The sequence below is a fragment of the Anser brachyrhynchus genome (assembly GCF_964034855.1).
Source record: "Anser brachyrhynchus genome assembly, chromosome: Z".
Taxonomy (NCBI): Eukaryota; Metazoa; Chordata; class Aves; order Anseriformes; family Anatidae; genus Anser; species Anser brachyrhynchus.
In genome coordinates, this window is record NC_137697.1 from 22,688,526 (window position 1) to 22,713,430 (window position 24,905).

General features: G+C 34.5%; 1 protein-coding gene across 4 annotated transcripts in view; it reads right to left on the minus strand.

The window, feature by feature from the left end:
* The window catches only part of FCHO2 (FCH and mu domain containing endocytic adaptor 2), a 97,224-nt gene that overhangs the window by 57,041 nt on the left and 15,278 nt on the right, over window positions 1–24,905 (minus strand). For all 4 annotated transcript variants that reach the window (XM_080573186.1, XM_080573185.1, XM_080573183.1 and 1 more), the window contains 7 exons: window positions 23,788–23,879; window positions 19,600–19,674; window positions 18,453–18,594; window positions 18,213–18,365; window positions 13,993–14,097; window positions 8,849–8,947; window positions 7,334–7,430 (listed from right to left, as the gene is read on the minus strand). In XM_080573186.1, coding sequence (XP_080429312.1) covers window positions 7,334–7,430; window positions 8,849–8,947; window positions 13,993–14,097; window positions 18,213–18,365; window positions 18,453–18,594; window positions 19,600–19,674; window positions 23,788–23,840 — 724 coding nt within the window. In that variant the 5' untranslated portion in view covers window positions 23,841–23,879. The remainder of the gene's footprint in view (window positions 1–7,333; window positions 7,431–8,848; window positions 8,948–13,992; window positions 14,098–18,212; window positions 18,366–18,452; window positions 18,595–19,599; window positions 19,675–23,787; window positions 23,880–24,905) is intronic.

The following is a 24,905-nucleotide window of genomic DNA, read 5'->3' on the forward strand; positions in this document are numbered from 1 at the left end:
TCTTATTTGCTATATTAGTACAAAACATGTCTCATGATGCTATTTCTATTCTCAGGTGTTTAAAAGCTCTTCATAAATAATTTATTATTATCGTAGTAGTACCTATCCTGCCAATTACTTCATTTTCCGAGGAGTCTATTACCTAATTAATACCTTAAATTACTGAAATTGGCATTTCTTTGCTCCCACAACCTATAATAATTACTTGCCTTAGTCTGCAGCTGTTTTTTGTTGTTGTTGTCTGTTTGTTTGTTTGAGGCAGGAAAATTCAAGAAAAACTGACAGTACTTCTTAGGGAGTCAAAGCTTTTGTTCTGTTGCATCTACTGTTGTCTAACAGTTTCTATGGTATTTTTCATTTTTCCCTTGTCCCACTTTGGTTGAATATATTTACACTACATTTCAGTGTTTTAGCTAGCTCTGTAGAAGAAATTGTACTAATATACTGCAGAACTGTAATGAAGCCGAAAAAACAAGAAGGGTATGGTTCCAGACAGCGCGGCACATGCGTTTTTTAAAGGTTATCTTCACATAAACTTTTACCACAGTTCGACTGTTTCTTGGGTGTGTGTTTTTTTTTTTTTTTTTTTTGTTTTGTTTTTTGACAAACCATTGAAGTTGGTTTCCTGCTGTTCTACTGTTTTCTCTTTCAGCTAAGCTTGTGGTTGGTCTTTTACAGATTTTCTTCCTAGTTATCACAGGCAGCTCTTGATTTCCCTAAGTATTTCAGGAGAATTGGACTTTTCTTTCTCAGATAGAATGAACCCAAATTTTTCACACACCAGGAAAGGATCACCCAGCTTTCAAATTCAGATGTGGACTTCTGAATGTGTGTGTCTGTGAACATGATATATTCAAGAAAGATACCACACCAAGAATAATTTTTGTTATTAATATGAATTGTTCTTTCTACTACTTAAAACACAATCGCTCTAAAATGAAAAGCTTAATTAGCTTCCTCATGGCACTACATTTGTAGCCCAACCTGCCAAATAATGTTAAATTTCCAGTTGGCTGACAAATTCAGTACAATGCTACCAGTCTTCCACAGGCACTAAGAGATTTTCACAGCAAAACCTGTAGTTTTGACTCTCCAGACCGTTATAAATAATAAGTAATTTATTTTCTTCGTTTAAATCAAATTTGCAAGTTAGATATATGTAATTATTTAAAATCTATGCTGGCAGATAAGGTTTCCTAAAGTCTATGGCAGTTTAGGCAGGTTTTTTATCTATGACAGGACCTAATTTTTGCAGGCAAAATCTAACAGAGACCTAGGATAGGAACTAAGATGCATGAATGGACTGTCTTCCTTTACAGAGAACACTATTGTGAATCCCTTGGACACTGTCATTGTTGATAAACTAAACTCCTTCCTCAGTCAGCCTTCTGTGTAGAATTATGTATGGGCACAGGCTTTGAAAAACTGAGACACTTCTGGCTATTTATGCATCTATTCACAAGTGTTGGCCGTATTAAAATATTAACAATACTTACAGAAAATATAAAGAAAATAATTTATAAGAACGTAAATAAACAGTTGCTTTGTTATAATTCCTTGTGGAAAAGAAGCTCAAAGATGTCATGCAGACCTGTTCAAAAATTAGTATTAGACATTTGCAGTGTTTATTTCCACCTATTTTGTTGTTTAACTTCCTAGAAAAGTATTTTTTATAAAAACTACAAACTATTATGTTATCAAACAAACCCATGGAAAATACCAATGCCTGCCACACCCAGCACTGTTTGAAGTCTTTCTCTCAAAGCAGAGTTTATTATTCAAGTACATAAAAAGCTAGCAGCCTTAATCAAAGCTAGCTTCAATATTCCATGACCCTTGTTTTGCCTCTCAATCTCTGGGAAAGGACTAACTTCATTCTGAAATTTCATTGACATAAAACATTCGTTCCAAACACTTTTTTTTTTTTTTGGTCTACATTACCCTATAGACCTTGTTCATTTCTTCATAAGACAGAAAGTATGTAGTTTTACACAACATAGTAACTTAAATAAGAATGTTAACAAAGAGGAAGCATAACTGCGCATTCACACTACACTGGTTACTTTGGACTAGCTTCACAGCTGTGGTGCAGCTCACTTTAATGCTCTTGCATTCACTTTGGGAAAAATACATAAGTATTCACTTTTGGGAAAAATACACGGACATTTAGGACTAAAATGCCCACATAACAATTAGCAAAGGCCAACAACATCTCATAAATTCACACCTCAGCTTTGCACCAACTCTCACCAGAGCCAACAACCAGCCACATAAAACATTATTCTAATCAAATGTACAACAATTCAGTTGAGTTAATTGAATCAGTACTCAGTTGAATTAAAGCCTAGGTAAAATTTGTTTTTTAAATGTTTACTAAATTGAAGCTTTGATGCCTTACAATTCTGGTAATAGGCAATGCTGGCAGCATTAATGAGCTTGTAAGGAATCCAGATTAAACTGCTTTGATTGCCATCCAAATAGTAAACATAATGGTTTGTCAACAGTTTTGCAGCCTGTGAAATTTCCATATTGCTTTCAGCAGGAATGTCATTCCTAAATAAATCATTTTTTAAGATTTCAAAATAAGGCTTCAAATGCTAGCACTCCAGAAAGAGAGCTCCCAGATGTGTTGCCTCAGAGCAGACAAGGATCATCAGCATATTGAGGATACCGGAATATATTTTTCTGATATGCTCTGCCTTATGAGGCATTGACGATCTTGATATAATAGCTGTTTAAGTCAGTCTAGACTACTTCAAAGCCTTCCCAGAGAGCTGAATTTCAAAATGATTAATAAATAAATAACAATTCTGAATTTATGTCTGCATTTGATATCCATGACCTTATACTTCCTGATAATTGGACTTACCAGGAGCCTTGAGACCATTTTTTCTTGCATTGGCAAATAAAGCAAAATAGGTTTCAGCAGCTCTAAAAAGCCACAGACCAAACATTTATTTACCAGCATTACTGATTAATTATTGACTGAATTGTCATTTTCTGGGACTGTTAGAGGAAGGAAAAGGAGTAAAGACAATACATCTGTCACTTTCTGAATCTTGGTATCTATGGAAGCATCATTCAATTAAAAGGACATAGACTGTTTTTCCCAGTATCTAAAATGACAAGGACAAATTAAAATGTTCTGCTATATGTACAGCTATGTCACTGTGCAAGAGCCAGTGACAGCTGGTCACCAGCAATTGTGGACAACTGACATTCTCAACTACTTCTGTAGAAATAGCCCATGGATTGCCGACACTCACTTTACAATGCTTGAACAAAAGCAGACTTGTAGCCTCTCCTAAAGGTCAAGTTTATTGGGTGAACAGTATGTGAAAGGATACAAGAAGTATTTTTATGTACCTTTGTTTTCAACAGCCTAAAATCTAGATGTTTGACTGGTACAGTTAGAAGACCGTGTATGTAGCTGATTCCTCTTCCTCACATTTTTCATTTGCTTGCATGGATAAGGATGTAGGGTCACAGTGAAAATCATGTTCTGTCTGATTCTGATTGTGCAGATGGATCAAGCTAGCACAAAAGCAATGATTTTTTTTTAATAGTAGGAAAAAGCTGACCCCCAATTCCACATTCAACAATGGCACAGCATATGTAGTAATTGCCATCTGTGGATAATTGTTTAATTGGAGGGTTATGGAGCCAGAAAGGATTTTGTCTTCCCATTGTTGTCTGTATTACAATATTTTTTTTTGTTTTCCTCTTTATTAAATTTTTAAGAAAATTGAGAAAATAAGAGCAACAACTTAATAAATTACCAACAACCACTAACAAGGACATCAGAACAAATTAACAAAAACAAATAGTCTGGATTTGGCTTTTGTTTGTCTATTTTCGGACAATGTAGCACAGCTGAGTCTTCTCATCTGGCCTTCGAAGCTAGCTTCTGGGTAAACTGTAGTGGGCTAACACTAATACAGGGCCAGACACACAGACTTATTTTCGTACATAGGAGAACACTGTAAAAAATGGAAAATCATTCATGACCAGCTACAGCTGGCCACTGGCACTCACAAGTATCTTTACACACAGTATGTATTATCCTGCCAATTTCAGACATAAGATCTTGGAAGAACATGAGCTCGTACTTCCTAACAGTTTCTGTTTCATGCATCAACTTTTCATAATGAAACAAACCAAGTTTTTATAGATGATTAGAAGATTAAGTAAATACGGCAAAAAGTCATTGATATGTCACTAATCTGTAATTTACATCATCTCTACTATAGATTTAACACCTACTTTGGGTGGAAGAAAAGTAGACATTTTCTGCCACGCTATAAATGATTTTTCCGAGGAACACAGAACAGCAGCCTATCACAAATAGAAAGTAGATTAATCTGAAGTGGCCAACAATGGTTTTGATCAATGTTGCACAACAGAAGCATCTTTCAGCTGATGGTATCTAACCTGCTATTCGACCTAACAGCAGAACCAAATAAACTTTAGAAAATAGTTCAGATAATGTATTAAACTCTGACCTGGAGCATGACTGTTTGACTGTTTATTGAAGGGTCCTGCCACCTCTTTTTCTGTTTTTCAAGGTTTTACATTTAAGTGATTTTTCTTTCATTTTGAATTAAAATATTTGCAACTTAATATACATGGCTTTTTTTTTTTTACACTGAAAGAGAGTATGAAAAATTATGAATAGAACCTCTTCAAATATTGTATATCTTTAAAAAATATACTTGAAGTAAATTCCATAAGAATTAGGAGATAAAGCTCAAGAGGTAGGCTATTTAGGTAGCAGTTAAAAAAAGCCTTCAAGTAAGGAAGTCCATAAATAAGGTTTAGAAAACTCATAAAGCATTACTGCTTGAAAGAAATTTTATTTGTACTAGAAAAAATGCGTATTAAACTCTACTTGTTGCAGTACATCAAGACTTCAGGTATCAGAAATTAGCCACCAGAGGGAGCCCATATAATCTGGTATAAGGGATATGATCGTACAAAGAGAAATTGAAGTTACACAGATGAGAATTTAAGAAAATAATTGCATGTACAGAGAAACATTATAAGTTGTTCCTAATCCACAAAATAAACAGCCCTTCTACAGTACTTCCTTCCAGATTCATATTTATATTTAGATCTGTAGAAATAGGAAAGTGAACCCTGCTGTAAAGTACTATGACTACAATTTTAAAATACTGAAATAAACTAAAATACTTTGTTATGCATTATCCTTTTGTTTGTTATTGTTGTTCTCAAAATTCAGTATTTCAGAATGTTCCACAAACTGATTCAGTATATTGGTCTACAAATAATATGGGAAGGTGAAGGCCTACACACTACTGATGATTATTAAATTGTTTCTTTCAAATATATTCAGGACCAGAATCTTAAGTAGCAGTGAGAGCACTAAGACATTTTTTCTACATTTGTTTTGTACTCCAAGTCAGTACCATTTTTATACATTGAATACTTAGATTTATCTGAGAAGCCCTCTCCTTCTGCAGCATAATTACTAAATTCATATCACAGAAAGACTTCTAGAATTTGCTTCATGGTTAAAAATGTCTTTCTATTAAGAACAGTTCTCAATTGTGGAAAAGCATTTTTGAATCAAGAAAAAGCTGCTCCTCCCACACTGGATGTTTTCATTTCGTTCTTACAGAGGTGATACCTCACTTTGCATCCCAAATATTTGTAATTGTCAAAGCTATATGACTATAATAGAAGCAGTAATTATAACTAAGACCAATCTTTGACACCTCACAACTTCTTGTGAATTTCTATTGCTACTGAATTTGCCTATGCTTTCTCTCTGCCCCATGGCAGCTTTACAAAATTAATATCAATATAATTTCACTCTGTAAAAAAAAAAAGACAACATGCATACATTTCCACACTAAAAACATAATCCTTCCTTAAACCTTTTTGCTGTTAAAATAGTTACAGAATTGAAAAAAATAGAATTTGCCATGGCAAAAGTTTTTATTTGACTCAAGAGAATACAAATGGAATATGACAAAATCTGTAAAGCAGCTAATAAGTACACAGTGTACAACTTCTCCCACTAAATTAAAAGGTGAAGTGCTACTTTTCTTATGATTGCCATGTTGTCTGACAAAAAAAAAAAGTGTATTGCCTGAAACACACAGTGCTCTAGAATACGCTAGCACAGGTCTTTGTAACACACAGAGTCGGGATCCTGAATATAAGACAGTGACCCCTACACGTGACATTTTGGCCACAGCTAGTCAAAGAGGCTTGAATACTGAATTTTCACCTGTCTTCATCCTGAATTCAGTCCAACTGAACATGAATCCCTGAGGTGTGTACTTTTTCTTTCTTACTCTTTACCAAAAAAAATGTAAGACACACTGGAAAAGTTTGACAATTTTTCCATATACAATCTTGCCTCATCCCACTCATGTACAAGCATTAGCAGATCACAGAGTGAATATGTAACAATGTTATATTAAAAACACAGCACAGAAGCATTGTAAGATACCTAATAACCACATTTAATAATTCAATATAAATGCTTAAGATCTAAGCTACTCCGTACACCCTTGCTCTGAAAAAAACATGTTTTGATACTATAAGGCAGAGATGCTAACAAGGACTCCCAACACTCCACACTCCAAGAAAAACAGTATTACCAAACTTCTGTATTCACACATCTAGTGACCATGTTCCCATGCCTGAATATTAAACTGAACTCTGTATTTTTCCTGTAATGTTAGATACACAGTAATGTGAGATTGTCCTTTTACGCGAGCCCAGGAAACACAACACACCCAACAAGCAGTACTTTCAGAAAGTACTCGTAAATTTGTGGCTGATAAAGAACAAACCAATCTACACATAATCTACTAAAAAGCATGATTTTGTAAGCTAACTAAATAAACCAATGCAACTGTTACAACAATTCTATAATCAGCTTTACAGACACCTGTTCTGAATATATCCCTAAATTTGTATTAAATTTGGAAATATAATTTGTGCTGAAGCACATAGAATAAAGGCAGTTTTGTGCAAGGAACTTCATTTTCTGGACAAACTTCACTGACATCCCAAGGAACAGTATAGTTTAAAAGCTTCCTCAGAAGTCCACATCTGAGGACTCTGAGCTATAAATTGTTATGCTTTATGAACACGAGTCCTAGAAATACATAATAAATAAACTGTGTGTTGTTAAATTTCTATGAAATATTTAATATCAAAGCTAATGAACTCTGAGAATTTTGAAATTTTAAGTATGTTACAACAATAGCATGTTAACAAATAGGGTTTGCCTTTTGATTAGGAGAGAAAATCTACAGTATTAAAATTAAAATTTGCTCCTCTATTTTTAATCTCTTACCAGGTCTTTCCTTGCCAGTTCCTTTTGACTCAGCAAATTTCTGTATTAAACTCTCAACTGTAGTATTCGTCATGTTATTAATAAACTCTTCGTGAACCTTCAAAAAAAACAAACAAAATACCACACACAACAGGAATTTAAAAAACAGTAATTAAAGAAATTTCATTAACTTCAGAAAGTGTTTATTTTTCACTCTGGAGTTTAAAATGCTTCCTTCTAAAATATATTAACTTCCAGAAATCAACAGGCATTTTATCAAGGAAATCCCTTTTTATTGCTTTAGCATTGGTAATTATGTACACAATACACATACAAATGAGGAACGAAAGAACACAGACTGATGACAAGTCTATGATTTATTTCCATTTCTTCTATCTAAACTACTTTTCTATATACGCTTTTCTGAATTTGTCAACAACATGCCCCACGACAATGTCAGGAAGACAAACTGTCCCCTTAAGCCAGCACCAGTTAAGGGTGTGAACAGTTACCACTGTATTATCACAGTTTCCACCTGCTTGAGTAAAAGCGTTACTGTTTTAATGGTTTTGGTCTGGCAAAGGAACATGCTGTTAATATGAAGTTTTTGCAACAAGGCAGTAATATGTTTTAGAAATAAATAGCATGAACCTTGTGACCACCATTCACCAGCAGAAAACCTCAAAACTAAGCAAACTAGTGACTCAAAGTATACACAAATAAAACTGCAACACATCAAAAAAACTGAGGACTACTTATAAGGATTATTAGTTAGACCAGCTTGCATCTGAAGAAAAGATACTACAAAAACCTATTTTAACACTGTTACTGAAGGCCTTTCCCTAACAGCGTCATCAAAAATTTTGAAACTTTTCAGACAATATAATTCCATGTTTTAGTTAAAGAAAAGAGGAAGTACCCGTATTACGTGTAAAATGAGTGTTAATTTAATATCTAAGGAACAGAGCTTTGAAATACACTAAACATCCTTCAAATGGTCAAAAGACATTATTTTCTGTTAGCACAAAATTTATTGTTTGTTCAGACTTATTCTGTAGAATTTGTCATATTGAATTTATAATTGCAACAGGAAGCAGTAAAGTTTTTGGCTCATATTGAATTTAGATATTAAAAAGATTTCCAATACAATGAACAAAATCAGAGCTGATCCATTCAATAAAATTTATCAGAGAGGCTTGGATAAGAGAATAGATTGCACACATCTGAGAAGACCAAAATGGCTATTTAGTAGATATTCAAATCTCCTTCAAACTTCTGACAAGCAAATTCAGCACTGATACAATATATGATACCTGTGGTAAAAAGAATCAAATCTGCTTCAGTCTTTTAAATTCTGTGTTTTGTTACTATTTATCTCCTTCTTATTGTAATTTTAAAAGTTATTGCCATTTGAAAGATGTAGTCTTGCAATTACACAAGCACAAGTTACACAAACACAGTAAGGAATGTTCCATTTAGTAGTTAAGAAAAATATGTAGCATAATCCAAATAAACAAATGATAATATAAAAATTACCTCTCCTATTTGTAAATGAATTTCCTTTATGGTATTTGACAATGATTCTATAATCTCTTTCATATGAAGAAGATGTGTTTCTTCAATGTCTTGAAATTTCTGTCAACCAATGGAAGCAATTATTCATAATGAAAATAATTTTTGAAATGCTAAAACTTACATCATAATAATTAAATGTACTAAAAAGAAAAAAAACAAACTTTTTTTCCAGATCTTTATTACAGTGATTACAGTATTTAAGAAAGGAAGGTGTAAAACTCACAGTTACAAAATAATGTGCTTTATAATATATCCTTTTGGAACCATTATCTAGCTTTTTTACTTCCTTTTTCAGCTTTCATCAATCTTGATTTTTCAAAAAATCTGACCTATTTTTACCAAGAGAAAATAGGGTTGAAGAAAAAATCTCTTTTCTCCATTACTGAAAGATCTCATGATTTTTCATCTAATTTCAGAAGTCCTATTACTGAATCTGTTTTGTACTTCCTCAGCACCCTCTCCTCCTGATCACAACATATACATACTTTCTCCAGTTAAATCGATATCCTTTGCTTCTTTAAATATAATTAATTTGTTTTATTTTTAAACTGACTGTATATAATCTTTGCAGTTTGTTTGGAATTTGTTCCCCTGTTCCACTTTACCCACACTTCCATCATTTTAAGAGCACTTAGAACATCTCTAAGAAGAGAAAAATTTCCTCATTCTACCCAACCCTTAGCCATAATCATCTTGAAATCTTTCTTTACTCCTGCTCTCTACTGATTCTCTTCCTACCTCCGTAACTGCCTTTTCAAGCGTGACCAAACTTCGGAGCACCATTTATTCCTCTCTATTTTTATAAGGTTCTCTGAAGATCATCTTTACATTTCATACTTTCTGGTAGTCTGATTCACAAACACAAGCATAACTCCATACAAGTCAAATATCTGTATCTTCTAAACTCTCAGTCTGTCTTTTGCCACACTCATATATGACTCACTAGACAACAGTAAGCCAATAAGCAGACTAGAATAATCTTTTTTTTTTTCCCAGCAGCTTTCCTTGTTGATCACAGAGGATAGGGTCAAACTCTGTAGACTATTCTATGATGCCACTATTTTTACCAATTGCCTGATTAAATAAACTGCACTATTTTGCTTTCAAACATATCTGTGGTCCATGTCTATACATACTCTCAGTCACAATCAGGGTGCCAGCACTTGTACACAATGTGATCTTCCAGCCTACTTCTACTACCTAATGTTTACCTAAACTCAAAGTGAACTTTTGAGATTATACGAACACTGCTGCCTTCAGGTTTGGTTGAAGATCCCCATAAAACTGTGCAAAACTGATGTATCATTCTCTTTTAAACTCTTCTCTATGACGCGTATCAAAACAACCGGCCATTCAGAGATTTTTGCCTGTTACGTCAGTGGATACCACGATTCCCCTCAAGCCACTCCTGCCATTCTCGGTTTCCTTATTTCTTGTTTATTGTTCTATCTGCAATAAAGTCTTTGAAGTAGAAGCCATCTTTGCCTTGTACAGTACATAACACAAAGATTCTGATCAAAGACTATCTCAGCACTGCAATACAACCATATCATTCATGTCACAGATAGAATCATTAACAAAATTGTTTACTTGAACTTGCCTGTTCTGAAGGGATATACTGAGACATACTGAAATGTATCTATAATGCTAAGACCCAAGTACAAGTCACTTCTTAGTGTTTTATGCTAAATTAAAAATGAAAAATCTTCAACTATCCTTAACTGTCTAACTCAGCATACACAGCGTGTGATCCATTTTTAAACATTCTTTTCAGTTTTAAAATGTGAAGAATTACTACTTTATGTATATATGCAGATTGCTTAACATCAAGGTCATCTGAACAGTCAACTGTACTTAATTCTAGTTAAGACAGAAGGCTTTCAAAGAAAAATAATTTAGCGCTTTCAGCTATTTGATCCTTTCCAATAACTGACTGGATAACATGATTTTTTAAAAAGCTTCTGACAAGTTGGAATACTTTGCAAATGAGACATCATGTTTTCTTAGCAATTGCAGAGCAATTATATAATACAATCACAGCCTTACTCAGAAAAAATAAATCTTTCAACATAAGGAATTTCATTCAAAACCAATTTCTAAATGACAAATTAACTATATTATTATTCTTCTATAATCACAACTAAACCTTCCATCTTTATTGCAGCAAAAAATAAAACTTGCAATTCAAAATTAGGAAGATCGTATTTCAAAATTTAACCTCTCAAAATCATGTCTCACAAATCACTTCACTTTGATAACTGCAGATAAGATAGTAAATGACAAAAAAGGAAAAATGAAAAAAAAAATGCAACAGATTCAGTGGTGGAGGGTCAACAAGGAGGACAGCTAAGTGAAGACATTACTACATGATTACCTAGGATAAAGCCGCATCAATTCAAGATGTTAGTGTTCTCAGAACAATTTTATCTGAACAGCCCAAGACAGACTGAATAAGCCAACTATTTTTGCAATGAAACAGCAGAGAATGACCACATTCCTAATTTGTTTCCTGAACTGGTATATTTCAAGTGAAATATAACCCAAATTAAGATAATCTGGGGTGTGCTTAACTTAGGAGGGGTCTTACACATATTCACGGGTTTTCTTATTTTTCCTATCACATGATATTTAAAGTAGCTGTCTTGCAACCAAACTTTAGATGCAGCTACGCTATTACACTTAAAATGCAATAATTGAATAGGTACGACTTACACAGGTAGAATTTTCAGTTTCAGCACAGACAGTCATGAAAGGTATTAAGAGTTTTCAGTTGTCTCTTATCATCTTAAATGAAATATAAAGTTTGAGTAAAAGGGTTATTGCAGCTAAAGAATAACCGAAGACATTCAGACAAGTATGGCCTGCCATGAGAGGTAAATATGTACCATTTTTGTACTGGGAAAAAAAAAGAAGCCATGAGTATCGTCATGCTTTCCCAGCTATAATATCCACTATGGCAAAACCTTTTTTCTCTCTAATGTTCAGTCATGCTTAAGTACCTAATACCTACCTAACAACATAAACAAGGGGGGGAAAAAAGCATCTTCATATTGTGTCTCTAGATACAAAATAAGTCTTTTCTTTTCTTATTCTTTTGTTGTACTGGATTCTTCAAATGGCTTTTCTTTTAGCATATCACGAATAGCTCAGCTAGTTTGCTTGCTGAAAGTCTCTACATTTTCCTTCACTGATTCACTGACAATAAAATCCATTTCAAATACTCTTCATGTCTATCTCCTGTCAGTCTAAATAAGGACTCTATTACTCATAGCTTTCTTGCTCATTAGTGAAAAGTTTACAGAGCAATTTAGCAAGGCCAGTTCATTAAAGTCATACTTACACACTTCAAGCCAGCTTAAGAACACAAACCTCCACCCTTGGTAACACACTGCCTTTTCCTTTGTGCCAGCACAAATGCTTGTGTGATCTCTTAATAAACTAGAACCCACATCTCCTCTGGGTTAATGTTAACCTTCCTCAATACATTAGTTTTATCTGGCTTAGCTCTACAAGGCTGTTTCTCAAACAAATACACGACAAAAGACCAGAAAGAGGGCAACTACTGCTTTTGACTGCAACACTAACTTAAAACATGTATTGAAAACAGAGCTTCGCAAATCAGAGATGATAGAGAAGGACAACAGGACATAGAACCTTTACCACAGCACCCATGAATTTCCTTAATGATTTTTTTTTAAATAAAACCTTTTATAACACTGAATAACTGCAATCATCACTACACAATTAAACAAACAAACAAAATATTTAAGATTCACATTTTTACAAGGCGAGGAAAAGAATGTACTTAGCCAAATTCAACTCAAACTGAAAAGAAAAGCTTGGGGCATAGCTCCTCTATCAGAACCTAGTCAAGATACTGCACAAAGAAGATGCCTACTGGAAACTCTCCAACAAAAGGGTATCAAGACTCCTAATATAAGTCACATTAAAGGCAGACTTTAGCAGTAGTATACCCGAGCATTTTTTTGTCACAAATGCCTGGACTGGGGGGTTGCAAGGAAGACTTCTGGTATATGATATATTTGCTATTTTTTCTTTAACGTCTGTGTTGAGTATGTATTCAGAGATGAACTAGATCAAGTTCTAATCAAGTTTTCAAAGTAGAAAAGCAGTTTACAGTTTAGGACAGCACAGTTTTTCTGTATCAACCTACACAATTCCCTTACTGTAAAATTCAATTAGTTGAACTATTAATTTAATTCTTAATTTCCAAGAAGTTAAGGAAAATGCTAACACTTGTACACTTCTACATTAATAACATGTAATAAGTATGACATAATTTAAAAAAAAAATTCATCTTTGAAACTAAGCAAAAGAGCAAAGAATTTCCAACCAAAAAGAAAACTCCAATAACTCTAATCTTGTAAAAGCTTTTTTTCAACCAAAAAACGTATACAAGTAATTATGTCAACTAAATATTAAAAAGAGCAGAAATGGTGCATTTTGCTTTTTGAAATCTGGGACAGTCTTCTACCGAAAGATTTAAAAAAAAACTTTATAAGAAGAAACAGAATGTTCAAGCATACAGAGAACATGATATCCTTTGTAATACACATTAAAACACCTTAAAATAAAAAACAAAAACATTTGTTCATTTGACATTTGAATAGAGGTAAGGGCTTTTGACCACCTCAGATAAGCACTTAGGGGAAGACTCTTTAACAAGCTGTTACTGAAATGTTTTGCTGGAATGATAATGAAAAAACCATAATGGGTCACGGTATTGTAACTCCTGTGAACGAATTCTAGGTCACCAGCAATTCACAGGATTTCCTGCATCATCACAATGCATCTACAACACTTACAGAAGTTCATTTTGTTTTCTTACTAAAAATCTTCAAAATGTCTTTCTGAAGTGCTAGTATTTCAGTGTGTTATTCAAGGACACTGCCATCACAATACATATGGCCAGCGTTTGTCTTTCAAACCTATTACTTTTGACAGCACAGTTTACATCAATTTCCAAAGGAGATCATTCTATTTTGAACTAATTTTCCAAAAGCCTTGATTGCTGGTATCTTCAGAGAGATAAAATAAAACATATTAATTTATTTTAAAAGTGTCTTATTTAATATAACACTTACCTGTGCAGTTTCTGTCATTTTCTGCTCAAAATCAGATTTAACTGTAGCATATTTCTCCACATACAGTTTATAGGTATCTGTAGCTTTTTTCGATTTAACTGCTGCCTATGGATCAGTACAAAAAGAGTGTCAATCCAATCATATCTAAGGCTTTTAAAGTCACTATCTGAGAGAAAGCATAGGATGACGTATAAAAAAGATCCAGGGGCATATTAAAACAGCAAAGTGTCATAACAAAATTTTACCACCAAATAAATTAGATTCAAACTGTTACAGATTTCTGCATAAAATCATTATGCTGCTTAGAATAAGTCACATAAAAAAGGTAACAAAGCAACTACCTCATTTAAATTCCTTTCTCTTATCATCAATGACTAATTTATAATACACTTGTTTTGAGATCAACATTTTAAAGTATGTGTTGCTGAAATTAAGCTATTTCACTGATACATAAAATATTTAGATATACAACAACAAAAACAGGAAAAAAGCAGGGTTGAAATTCAGAGTAAACAGTTCTTAGTGCAATTCTGAAAGAGTCAATTGTAAAAAAAAAAATAAAACAAGAAGGCACTTGTTAGAAGTGAAAAGAAAAAAATAAGGAATGTGGAAAAAATAATGGAAAATGAGTAAGAGAAGATATTTGAAAGTGAAATTAATGCAGAACAAAGTGATGGACAGGTTCATGCAGCTCAGATTTGTTTCTAATAGTATTTTTTGGCATTATAATGATTTTTTTCATTATTTGTTTTCAATAAACCAAAGTTTTCTTTCTGTGGACTTGATATTTTTAAAAGATAAAAAGAAATATAGGAGAATCTCAATATAACATGGAAAAAAATGAATGAAGTAACTGTTTTTGGTGGGGAAGTTATTTTCAAATTTTACAGCATGACAGGAGATTAAGTTTTTTGAACTTTGATATTTTTGCTACATCCAAGTAAAAAAAAAAAAACACAGATTAAATAAAAATTATTTCTCATCAGCTTTTTTCTGCCAAAGAAGTTCGAAATACCTTCTTTATCTGAATGAAATTTCCCACCAGTTGTAACAATTCAGAAATACTTTTCAGTTAGTGACATGAGTGAAGACAGAATGTTTACTATTCTAGTTCTGAAGAGCTTTCCTTTCCTCTTTCAAAGGGATTTTATCAGTCCCAGATTAAAGACAGCAACTACTACTCACTTGCGGTGAGTTATAAAGCTGACCACTGTCTATAACATTCAAATCAATTAATACAAAGATGCCCTCTGGAAGAAGATAATTCTATTCTTCCTCTTCCAAGAAAAAATAACCCAAAATCACAAGTAGCAATATACCATTAGCACTTGTTTATCAGGGGAAACATCAAACAGGACTTCAAAGGATGAGGAATTGAAGGTGCAGTTCAATTTATCAACTTACTGAGAAAGCTTAAGCAGACCTTGCTCATGTAGTACTCCAAACCCAGCAAAACAGAGCATCAAAATACCTTATTGTACAAAGAATATGGATCCTTCAGGCATTAAGGACAGCAGGACAGGATGTATCAGACCGACCTACAATTTGCCCTGAATTTTGCTTCATGATTCTTTCTCCTGCATATTCACACAGGGGAACTCCCAAGAAGAAAACTGTCCTATCTTGTTTCCCAAATATGCTTTACTTTATTGAAAGTACAAGGTGCTCTATAAACACTTGGTTTTAAAAATAATTATGATTGCTTTGCAATGAGAGGATTCCGAACTTGATCATTTGAAACGAAAGGAAATGCCAAACTAAAAGACTTCAAAAAAGTTTCTTTTGTGAAGTATTATGTAACTGAACCCTGCGTGCATGGGATTTTGACAAACAAAATGTTCTCTGCCTCTTGTCATCATGTTTAACTATGAGCAGAATCATGAGTGTTGTCTGCTGAAGAGTACATACAGAAAACAATCAGCAAGACAGACAATGATGGAACGTGAACATTGCATGATTAGCTACTAATCCCTTCTGAAAACAGGATGTATCTATTCTCAGGTACAGCAATTGCTAGAGTTCTATTTAGCAGTTTTACAGTAACTGAAATAATAAAGATTAGTCAAGAATTTTTTGTCAAGTCACTATAAATACAGAAGTTAACATGTCAGAGAAAAACAGGAAGTTATTACACAAGCTAACACTAACTATCAGCTGCAATTAAAATTGCAAGCTTTCATGCCTCCTCAGATTCTTTGATAAAGTATCTCTCGAAATATTAAACTTAATGATAAGCTCTTAGCATACTGGCACAAATCCTCTGTCTTGTGATACAGTAGGTATTGTGTGATTTTGAGAAAAACACTCTTGATGTTCTGCTAAACATAACAAAATTATTCTCTGCCAAAAGAAAAATATACGAAAACAATCTTTATCACGATCCTAAAAGTACAAGTGTAAATTTTAATAAAGACGTGATGGAAGGGATGTGATAGTCACAGTTACTAGCTCCCACCAGAAACGTTTTTGAAGTACTAGCTGAGTTTCAACCATGCTGCCCTATTGTTTGGACAAAATTATCCAAGAAAGATGCATAAAACATCAGAAAGTGGCCCTTGTCCTACAGCATTTCCCCTCCTTCTTCTACAGTGACATAGCTATTAGTAAGACTGATTTTTTTGATTGTTTCTGACCAGAGGAGGGATTATGGATTATATCTTAAAAGCAAGCCTTCCATCAAGTCAACTTTTCTAACTGAAAAGTTCTGAACTACTTTCAGAAGTTCAGAAAAGTAAATATATTTTGAATAGACTGGCAAGAAAACATCTGCTGTCCCACATATTTTTGATTCATATCTAGAATCCAACACAGATTGCTATTTGAAATACAAATCAGGGGAAAAATAGATTTAAATTAAAAATAAAACAATCAGAACATTGTCAACTGGATCACCGTTGTCATCAATGAACCAACCCTATCTGCTCCACCAAGATTACAGAAAAAAGGTACTACGACCATTTTAACATGAACAGACCAGATAACCTCAAAAGAAATAGGCAGAGGTATCAAGATTAAAAAAGAGAAAGTATAGAGACAGGGAAACATAACCACTTCCCTCTACGTTGTTTCCTGAAATCAAGAGAAAGTTTCAGTTTTCCCAGCAGGCTGATGTAGGTGATCGTTCCCCTCTACTCAGCCCTGGTGAGGCCACATCTATAGTGCTGTGTCCAGTGCTGGACTCTCCAACTGCTAGATAGACACAGGCACACTGGAGAGAATGCAGCAAAGGCCCACAAAGACAAAGGGATTAGAGCACCTCCCCTATTACGAAAAGCTGAGAGTGCTGGGCCTGTTCAGCCTGTAGAAGAGGAAGCTCGGGGTGATCTTATCCATGCCTACAAATATCTGAAGAGAGAATGCAGAGGACAGAGCCAGGCTCTTTTCAATGCAGCCCAGTGACAGGACAAAAGGCCATGGGCACAAACGGAAAGACAGGAGGTTCTATCTGAACATCAGGAAACACTTCTTTATCATGCAGGTGCCTCAGTACTGGCACAGGTTGTCCAGAGAGGTTGTGGAGTCGCCCTCCTTGGAGATCTTCAAAAGCCACTTGGACATGGACCTGTGGTCCTGGCTTTAGGTGTCTCTGTTTGAGCAGAGGGTTTGGTCGAGATGGTCTCCAGAGGTCTCTTCCAGCCTCAGCCATTCAATGATTCTGTGAATGGATCAAACTCTCCCATGACCCAAGGACAGTACTAAATACAGCATCAGGATACTTATCCCTAGGGATTTTGATCTGTGTAATTGGGAGCTCCTAAATTAGCTTTGAAAGTAATGTAAGCTTGTTTTTCTTTTCAACGGAACAAACTTCAAATACTCTGATGATTAACTACTTTGTCCCTGTTGAAAGGACAATGTAAAAAACTCTCTACTCCTTAATTCAAAAAAGAGGGCATTGAGTGTTTGAATATTTACATAAGAAAATGCATTAAAAACGTAGTAGATGCTGAAACAATTACAAGAAATTTCTGTAAAAGCCACTAAATGAAATTACCGTATGAGGCAGTAATACAGCATAATTAGAACTGCAGTGCAGTTAGAGAGAACAGATAAGGAAGTAAGTGTAAACAAAACCTAACTAGGCATTCAAAGGATCATGTACATTATAAAATAGCTACAGCTTACCGCTTTTAGCCCGTTCTGAGCATTTCACTAATACAATGTGAATGTGTTACACCTGGACAACTCAATGAATTTTAAGAAAGATGTCACAGAATTACCTTATCGATTTCTCTTGGTGTTGCTCCTTCCTTTTTCAGACGTTCTTGTTCAAGACACTTTGCATTGTAGTTTTCCTTTGACTTCTGTAAGGCCTGAGTGATACTTTGAATGCTTTGCACTGCTTCCAATGTTCCTGAAACTTCTTCTTTAGTCTGCCAAATATCACATAGTCATCAAAATCCAACCTTCTGAACTTTAATGTTAACAAGTCACTGGACACACATAAGAAAAAAAATAACCTTTTTATAAGCTTTAATTTGTTCATCTCCATACTTGTGAACTTCTTTTATTAGCTCTTGTAATCTCCGCACCAGATCCAAGTGGCAGCTTGCTAGTTTTTCTGTTGAGGTTTTGAAAACATCCCAAACTGGTGCAAACGTCCTGCATTGAGGGGGGGGAAAAAAAAAGTAATGTTCATCTGGATTTTTTTCCTTTCAATCAGCTAACTTTTTTAAAATAGTGCTAATGTATCAATGTTTACAGAAGTTAAGCTGTGCTCCTAAACTGAAGCAAATAAACAAAAACCCAACAACTGCTATGTTATAAATAACGTTATTATATCTTTCAAATGTACTATATGCTAACTTTTCAGTTTTTGCTGTTTTAGAGTCAACACAGGTAAAATATAAAAGTTTACTCAATCCACTCAGTCTTCTCTGTCATCAACACATGAGAATGACAAGGATATTCCTACAGATGATGCAAGAATAGCTCAAAAATTTAACATAAGTATATTTATGTGCATACTGTAATAGTGCTACATCTACTGATAAAAGCTCTCCATATTTCCATTTTCTGAAGTGTTAACTCTGTCCTCAGAGATGTTAAGAATGTGACTTTTCAATAGATTCATTCCATAATTTCTTTTTTCTTTTTTTGAGGTATGTTTTAAAAAATTAAATGATTAATGGATTTTTTTTTTGTAAGAAAGATTAGGCCTACAGCTCAGACTTCTTACATGAGGCTAAAGGCTTTTATTTTATTTGCAGTAACCACAGCTAGAAATAGAAATAAATTCACTGCCACATTTGTAGACAATATGTTCTCTACTCAGAACAATTAGGTTTGAGAGCACTTAATAGAAAGTCATGTTCATTATTTTGTCTGAGAAGAACTCAATCTTAAATATAGACGAACAAACAGCCCTCCTCATGTTTGGTTGTGTTGTCGTGTTTTTTTTTTAAATATCTAAATAAAGAACTATACTGTCTTTTATTTTTGTCATATCTGTATACTTTGTATGGTTGCATACTAGCTGAAGGACTAACAATCATTTTTAAAGGTGGCAAAGTTACGCTACTTTCAAGATTGCCACTAAAATATTCAGAAGCAAACTGGATTCTTAATATGTATGTAGTTAATTATTTCTCTCTTGTGCACACTTACCCAAGTTGTGTGTAATTGCTCGCTGATTTAGCTAGTTTTGTCATTGACCTAGAATATGCTTCCTCTATTGTAGCCCTGTCAAAGAAAACAACCAAAAGCACAATTGAAATTTTGAAGATACTTGAAGACAGATAAGCATGAATTCTAAAAATGCAAAGTACAGGACTGCTAATCTTGAGCTGAAAATTGTTCCATTTTAATGATCCCGCAAAAACTATATGCAAAACCAAAGAAATATGTAAAAAAATAAATAAATCTAAGAACATTGTGACAGAATGTTGAAGGGAACTGGAACAAGTAAAACTGAAGGACTCAAGACTCGCAAAAGGCAACACCTTCCTTCTTTTATTCTCTGCTTTTTCCTGTCTTTAGTAACAGTTAGAACAAAGTGACACGATCACTCATCTAACACTGTCTCAATACCTGAGATTTACAGAGCAGCATGATCGAATACATTTGTAATAAAAACATTACACAAACTGAATGCTTACTGAGCGATCACATTTGTTCACCATAAATATAATGAGGTCTTGTGTAGCCTTTCTAGTTTTTTTCACGGTTTTAAATTCTATGCATAGTGACATTTGAGTCTGGAAAACAGTGAAGTGACATGCAGCAAAATGTATTCTGTTCCACTGTTTATACTTATTTTTTAAAGAAAGTTCTTTCAAAATCCAAGGGATTCAAAATCCAAGGGTCACCATTAATTCCTCTCAGGAAGAATGCTGAGAGCCTCTGTTGGGGCAGCTGTCATGGAATAGCTGTCACGCGCAATGTACCATAGCAGTGACTCCTTTCAAGTCTTTCCCACACCAGTCTTCCTATTGCTAAGGTTAAGATGCACACTATTTTCATTTTTGACCCTAAGCCAATACTCAGTACTTATGAAAATATGAAATGAAGTAGTAATAGTCACCTGAAACTCTGACAGATGTATTTAAGTCTACTGAACTTCAAAAATAACAAGCTAATCAGCTGGACAATCAACTAGGAGATGGCGATTAAAATGTAAAATGCAGCAACTCAACTTCATTTTAAATCTCACCTACAAACAACTACAAATTTATTCACCACAAGAAATTACACAACTTTCTTCTCCTTCCTCATATGTAAGTATTCTTGATGATCGGAAAAAGGTTTTAAGTTTCCAAGGCTGGGAAAGCTTACTCACTGAAAAAAGTACATATACTGATGTTTCTTTAATTATCACGATGAACAATGTGTTTTGATAAATTATCAAAAGCTTCTATCATTTTTTTCTAGATTTAATAGCTCCACACTTAAAAACGAACAAACAACAAAAAAAGCGCTTTTTGACCAAAATCCACAGCTCTTTTCTTCAGAACAATTTACAGAATACTTTAATGAACGATCTTCACAACCCTGAAGTTATGAAACTTGCTACACATTATCAGCATACAACAGTTACAAACAATAAAAACAAAAAGATGCTGCTGACTGGTTGGGCACATTTATCTTCAGTTGTTGTATCAACTGACTTCCCAGAGCACTGATATACCAGTAACATACTATGAATGCCTGGTTAAACTAGTTTTTACTTATTTGAAAATGTCTTTGGTTGGGATCTGTTAAACATTTAAACTGAAATGGGAATACGTGCATTGCCAGTTTCTTCTGATCAAGGAGTTCCTTTTTAGGCCATTTATAGACAACTGGTGCACAAAAAGGTTTGAAAGACTTCTAGAGAAAAGCCAACACAACAACTATTCGGTTCCTAGTTGAGACCAGTTTCTTATATATACACATTTTAGGCGTTAAATACATACAAACACAACACACAGTTGACCTACAAAATCTTCCCAGTATGCAAAGTCTGTATTTCTAAACAAGAAAAGAAAGAAATGTGGGGTAACCCAATCTTTATACATTTTCACTCCTTTAAAGACAGCATGTCTATGCACTTTATCAAGAATAGAGCTAAGACACCTATGTTTCAGAAGAAAGACAGGTATCCCACCCGATCAAAGATTTAACAGTGCTGAGCAGAGTGCTCCCCCACATGTTCATTCTTTCAGGAAACACATTTCTGAACCTCTTCGAAGGCAGTAACTACTAACTAAGCAACTCTTCGCCATTCAGAGCAGCAGCATATCCAGAAAAAAAAGGCAGTGAAGAACTGTCCAAATATGTAACTGTCCCTCAGTCCTGTAAGAACTTTACCATTAGCAAGTACTCCAAAAGAAAAATGAGACAGTGAAACAACACTGTTGAAAACTGAATTGCAATTGACTTGGTAAATCAACACAGCCTAGAAAAATTATCTCTCTCTAATAAGCTCAGAAAGTTGCATATATAACAGAGACTAGAGTGCCCACAAGGATAAACTGCTACAGGTAGCAGTCTGAGGGTCAGACAGACCACGGTAGTTTTCAGTGTCCCACCAGATCCAGGACCTAGCCAAGGGGAAAATCTTTTGGTCCTCCCAGGAATATCCAGTTTTAACAGCACATACAGTACAAATACACTGTGTTCTTTCAAATGAACACATTACAAACATAGATACAATGGTTAAGTGCTCTAACTTTTTAAAGTATTATCAGTAACTCATGATCTGTCTCCTCTACCTATCCAGCAATTTTCAACTTTCACTCTCCTGTGTTTCCACATTCGAATAAAGCTACTTGCTACGTTCAAAAGGAACCAAAGGCAGCAAATGTGAACGTATGCAAGTTTGGTTTTCAGAGACAACAGCCCAGAAAACAGCACAGCCCAGGTACAAGCAGGGCATGAAAACACAAAATGTAGGAGGCACCTAATGAATCTTGCTCATCCACTTCCACATTGCCAGCAGAAAGGAGCAATGCAAAATAACATTCTATTCTATGTTCATCTATGCAGAGGAAGGAGGGGAACAGGTAACTGTGGACAACATCTCTTAATTACTTTGCAATAAACAAAGATGCAGAACAGAATGAAGTCAAGATAAGCAGTTCTGAAATAAAATATTTTTAGTGGTTTAAGTCAACATGAAAAACATTTAATATTTTAGACTAAAGATGACATAAATACCAGCTTCAGAAGCCCTGAACATTTCATACTAAACATCAACAGTGTGATATCCCTCCAAAGCAGGCTTTTACTAGAACCCTGTCTGGCTTCATAATGTGTTTTCTGGAATCAGGGACTCTTGAAACATAGAATTCCCTGGGTTGCGTACACCTTCAGACAGGAGCCTGCCCATCACACTGGGACTCTGCAATTCACCTACTTTGTGGAAAGATTTTTGTCATTTTCTCAACTCCAAGTCAGTTTGCAACTATACAAATGTCAGTGTCACTGAGCACCTGCCAGATCCACAGTGGTTACATTTTGCTGAGGTCATTGCAGGCCACAACAGAAATTCTGATGAAAAATTCCAGAAAACAAAGGCTGTTTTTTGGATGAATTTTACTGCAAGAAACCTTCACTGGAAGAGGTTTTCAAGTTAGTCTTTTACAAGTTTTTTCCACCTGTCATGTGGTGTCATTAACTGAATAAGACAAAATTCTGAACAAGACATATAATTAATTTCATCTAGAATGTAAATTCTTGCATTCCAAGTAGCAGCAATTGTCTTCTTCCATAAAGAAGACTGAAAACGGCAGTAAGACAACTGTTTAGGAAGTTGTCATACCTGCAGATTTCATTTCTCTTCATTCTATCCCATAAAGAACCTGGCTTATTTTCCATGTATTATTTTCTTATCCCAATATACCACTCCCTTTTCTTTTAAGAACTTGATCTCTCGACATCTTAATCTGAAAGGATAACTTTTAAAGATCATAATTGCAGTTGCTACTACCCCAACTCTACAGCTATGGTCAAAAATTTTGGGAGACTGATACTTTGTACTTGTTAAATTATTGTTTTTCTTCCAACCATGATGAAAATTGGGATTAATTTAAATAAACTGAGGGACCCCTAATGTGATACTCCAGATTTTTGCCTTTTTTTTTTCCTTCAAATCAAATCCGAAAAACTGGAAGCTTATTATTAATTAATGCTTAAGAGTCACTATCCGGTTCTAAGTGAATGGAATAAATCTAGATATTCTTGTAGGATATGAGAGATCTTGAAACACTCACTGATGTTTACATATTTAGCATGTTACTGCAACACGTAGCAAACTGAAATAAAAGCCAAAAATAGTACACTAAAGACACAGAATCAGCAAGGATGAATACTTACCTTTCCCTAATAAAGTCTGCTAATTCTTTTGTTGACAAATGTCCATGCTTCATATTGTGATAGAGAACGTCAAAGCCATTGTTTCTTTCCCCCTAAGGATTAATAAAAAGACAGAAAAACCATGAAACACAATGTGCTAAAGCAATTACAGAACAAAGTATAGAACCTATAAAATTTAATAACTGCTCAAGTTTCATGAACTGAATGATTTCTAATGGTTCAGCTTTTACTAACTGCTGTTAGTTCTCTTAATGTAAAATGAAATAAAATCACCCTCAGCAGCCTCTACTATGATTCTACCGACAACTCCTCCTTTCCATATATTTAGGCTACATTCAAAGCCATTTCCGTTTTGAACTTCTACAGCTCTTGCATTCTTTTGCTTCATATCTTATTGAATACATACTTAATACTGAACACCCTCTTCATTCTCCCCTAACTTTCATTATTTCCCATGAACTAAAATTCAGACTTTGGCATCACTGGACTTCCTACCAGTCCAATTCTTCACAGATCATTAGTCTTTTTTTTGTGTGTGCGCGTGTGTTTTGTTTGTTTTGTTGTTGTTGTTTGTTTGTTTGTAAAATCAGTAAAAATCACTAATCTCTTTTTTCCCTTTGTAATTTCCCTTTGTCTATTCTTAAATCTAGTTTTAAAATTTAAAATGTTTTCCGATCACTACAACATATCTCACCATTAAAATTAAGACACTGCCCTAAACACTGATTAAGAAAGTGAGCCAGCTTATCGCCTTTGGCACTACAGTGAACTTCCTGTGGACAGGAGAAAGCAACAATAGGAATTAAAAGAAGGCGAGGCAAGGCATGGTACAATAGCACTGCTACTCTTAGAGTTTTCCTGTGAAACTATCCATGCCCCTCCTCCCTTCCAAAAGCTTCAGATCCACATCACTGCTGCTGCTCAAGACACAGTAGTACGCCCTTGGGAAAGCTGCACGGATGTTCAGAGTGGAAGGGAAAGAAGGATAGAAATACAATCCTGAACTTTTAACGACAGCAGCTCCACATTTTCAGTGAGAGGAGCTGGGGATTTGGTCATAAATCCCTCCAATCATTTCTGACCTTTTTGTTCTGAAAAAAAAAAAAAAATTTGCTTGC